At 40.4% G+C, this 3,514-nt stretch overlaps 1 protein-coding gene across 1 annotated transcript in view; it reads left to right on the top strand.

The window, feature by feature from the left end:
- Positions 1–3,514, top strand: part of tspan15 (tetraspanin 15) — a 42,147-nt gene that overhangs the window by 30,396 nt on the left and 8,237 nt on the right. Inside the window, exon 5 of the mRNA XM_014001850.1 lies at positions 2,880–2,996. Coding sequence (XP_013857304.1) covers positions 2,880–2,996 — 117 coding nt within the window. The remainder of the gene's footprint in view (positions 1–2,879; positions 2,997–3,514) is intronic.

The following is a 3,514-nucleotide window of genomic DNA, read 5'->3' as shown; positions in this document are numbered from 1 at the left end:
TAAATTCCTGGCGTCAGATTTATAAAGGATTGCGTGGAAACCATACTAAAAATGAACGTACGGCCAAAAGGCGAAAATGGCATACGCCAAAAAAAAAATTCAGATTTATAAAATCGTACRCGTACRCATGTTTCTGCGCACATTTCATTCATAAATCACAGCCGCACGTCAGACTTTGCGCACGAGGTCCCGCCTCAGGTTCTACCCTCTACACGCCCACATTCAACCATAAACAGTCAATGTAAAGTACCTCATGAATGTTAAGATATATTTAAATCAGTCAGCTGATCAATGCCAATAAAAGTGATTGGTTCAGACACACTCCGTCGTGCGTCTGGAGGATGGCAGGTACTGCTCACGTGAACAGATTGTCTGTAACTGACAGATTTTCTCTGATTTTGCAGGTTTACAGATGTTTAGAGTAATCTAATGATTTTTATCAAAAACTCAGCTTCAAATTAATTTTCTCTCAGAGCCTGCAAGATGATAAAAACAATAAATAAAATTAAATGTCAGATAAACTTAGAAATAATTTCACCACTCGTCTCCCCGTCCTCTCCCTCCTCTGTTATCTGCGGCAGACCCCCCCCCACAGCCAAAGCATACGCGCGCACGCATCCCGTCCTCGCGCGCGACAAATACGAAATACGGACTTTAAAAAGCAACGTTTTATAGTAACATCCACACTGGTGAGGGTGGGCGTGCCCTGCGCGTACCCAAAGCGTGATGCCGTGCTGTTGAAACGTGTCTTGTTCTTGTCAAGGAGGGGTCTGAGGGTCAGGGTCGTGAGGAGGAGGAAAGAAATTAATGTGTTGCATGAACTTTTATTTAAGATTTAAGTTTTTTATTTCAAAGGTCCTTCTGGTTCAGCAGCAGAAGCATAAATATTACTGTACTAGCTGATGATAAAGCGGAATAAAAATCTAAGTCCGATTATGAATTGAAATTAAACATCTGACAGTGATCATTACACAGTGTGTCCATAATTCCTCACTTCACCATCTGTGTCGCAGTTATGCGTCTCCAAAATGAGCATACGCATGGGTCAGAGTTGGCGTGAGGGACCACACATTTTCACGTCAAGTTCGGATTTTATAAATCACAACCTTTGCGTGAAAAATAGCGTACGCAAGTTTCTGGGGTCATATTGTGCGTACGCCAGTTTTATAAATCCAACCTCTGGTGTTTTCATTAATAATATCAACCAAATTATCACAAAAAAACTGAAATTGTTTGCTGGATGTGTAACCAAACTGAAACTGGTAGGAAAAAGTGGTGTATGCGTCATACAGTAGTTTCACTAATCTGCTAATAGCAAAGCTAATGTTTAGTTAACCAGATTAGCATTTTGCTAACTTTGGAAAACACCAGCAGACCAAGGGCGACCTCCACTCGTGACACATACATGTCGCTTAGCGGGTTTTCAGAACCCTCTAAACATTTTTCCAAAAGGTGACAAATGTAGCAACTTTTCACTATGTTTTTGGAGACTTTTGGTGGTTTTGACAACTTCAATTTCCTCAGCAAGCAGCGAGTGGTGCCTTGACCCCCTCCCCCTTTCCAAAGCAGTCTGACACACTGAAACCTCGCGCCTTCTTTGACACATCTCACTAAAATAAATCCTATGTTTGACTGCAGCCGGGTCCAGCCAGGACTGCTGTTTATACAGTACTTCGAGTCTTGCATATTGTTCCCCCTGCTGAGTGACAACAAATTGTATAACTTCTGTCTGCTCTCCCGCTGCTATCCCTAGTGACAGCCGTCGTGTATATTTCCCCAGTCAGAACTCTGTGATGCGGACCTTGCAGCTCGGAGCGTGTGATTGGTTAAAACTTTGTGGGTGTGCTTGTTCGTGAGGAGCAAGACATTGCTGAGGAGCAGCTCTTTCTTCTGCATTATATTTTGTTTTAAATGATTATTTTTTTGTCTGAAGCCTGTTGTTAAGAGATAGAAGAGCAGTTGGTTTAATCCTGTTGAATGTGAGCATGCAGCTGGTCTTCACGTCTTTTTTCCATCACTACCATTAACGAAAAACAAAACAAAAAAAGTTTTTTTCGTCCACGGACTCTTCACCTTACTCAACACTAATGGTTGAATGAAATAAAATACAATATCCAGTCATCATTATTGTTTTTTTATATGAGCTATAGGAGGGCAGAGGGAGGAATTATGATCATTTATGGCCYGCTGTGTTTTCAGCCCGTTTACTCTTGGTCAGGAAAAGACGTACGAAATGACGCAATCACCGATCTGCTGTCTCACGTCATATTGAAGTATAACCCAAGCTTCAGTCACTTCTGCACCTTGTCCACCCGGTGGATGGGTGTTGAGCAGACGAAGTCATGTGACCAGTGTTCTAAAAATAATCTTAAGTCAAGATCGCCATTAGCTTCCACTAAATTTAGTTTTGCCAACGAACTGTTTACATCAATTTGTGCCGTTTGTTTACTTACCAATTCAGCTGCTTGTGGTTTTAATTGTGTTTGGTGGATATTGAAATGTTTTTATGAGCTTTAAGTCAAGATTCTGACATTTCTCACACATATAAGTTAGCTGTTATCAGTTATAAGTTAGTGGATTGGCGGTTAGTGAAGCTAACTAGTTGTGCCCGCCACTGGTGTTATTTTTATTACATCATAGTGTTTCCGACAATCCACCACCTGCAGCTACACCATCAGTTACATGCAAATCTCGCTTCATCCTTAGACATTTCTGGCATTGAGCCAGTTTAACCAGGAAAAAAAGTTGTTTTCAAAGTTTTTTTTCTGTTTCTCTCTCACCTCATAATTTTTTTTATTTGCCTCTTCCCTCCCTTAGTTAGTTAGTTTTCTTTCCTGCCATCTTCTTTTCTTTTGATTTTTGTCATGTTTCTTGTCTAGTTTGAATGTTGTGGGGCCAAAGATTTCGAGGACTGGAAAGTCAACATGTACCACAACTGCACTGCACCTGGTCCACTAGCCTGTGGGGTCCCGTATACCTGCTGCCGGACCACTAAGGTATGTCCTGCACACATTATTACCACAACAAATGTTATATTAGTGTTACAGTAATACTCATTTTATGTTCATCTAATAATTACTGATCCCTACTGTTAACAATTACTACTACACAATTACCATCATGCAGCTCTGACAACAATGACCTATATGAACTATAATTTAAAATCTATTATTAGAACCAAACTCCCACTAAGTAAAAAACTTCATGTTAAAATGACTTCTATTTAAAGCCCTCATTTATCACCTGAGTATTTTCAGCTGCATATGTTCAGTCTGTTTCATTTTCCTGCTACAAAAACAACTAAAATAAGAGGCACACTTAAAAGTCTGTAAATTATGCAGAAAAATGCCACCAAGCACTAAGTGGGATTTGAACACTGAAGAGGTTGATTAGACGTCTGAAAGCACTTTTTCAGTGGAACAGTATATCATCAGTGTTTAAAATGTGTGTGTGTGTGTGTGTGTGTGTGTGTGTGTGTGTGTGTGTGTGTGTGTGTGTGTGTGTGTGTGTGTGT

This window comes from Austrofundulus limnaeus, unplaced genomic scaffold (assembly GCF_001266775.1).
Source record: "Austrofundulus limnaeus strain Quisiro unplaced genomic scaffold, Austrofundulus_limnaeus-1.0 Scaffold10, whole genome shotgun sequence".
NCBI lineage: Eukaryota > Metazoa > Chordata > Actinopteri > Cyprinodontiformes > Rivulidae > Austrofundulus > Austrofundulus limnaeus.
The sequence above is the reverse complement of the archived record's forward strand: the minus strand, read 5'-3'. Positions and strand labels throughout refer to the sequence as shown.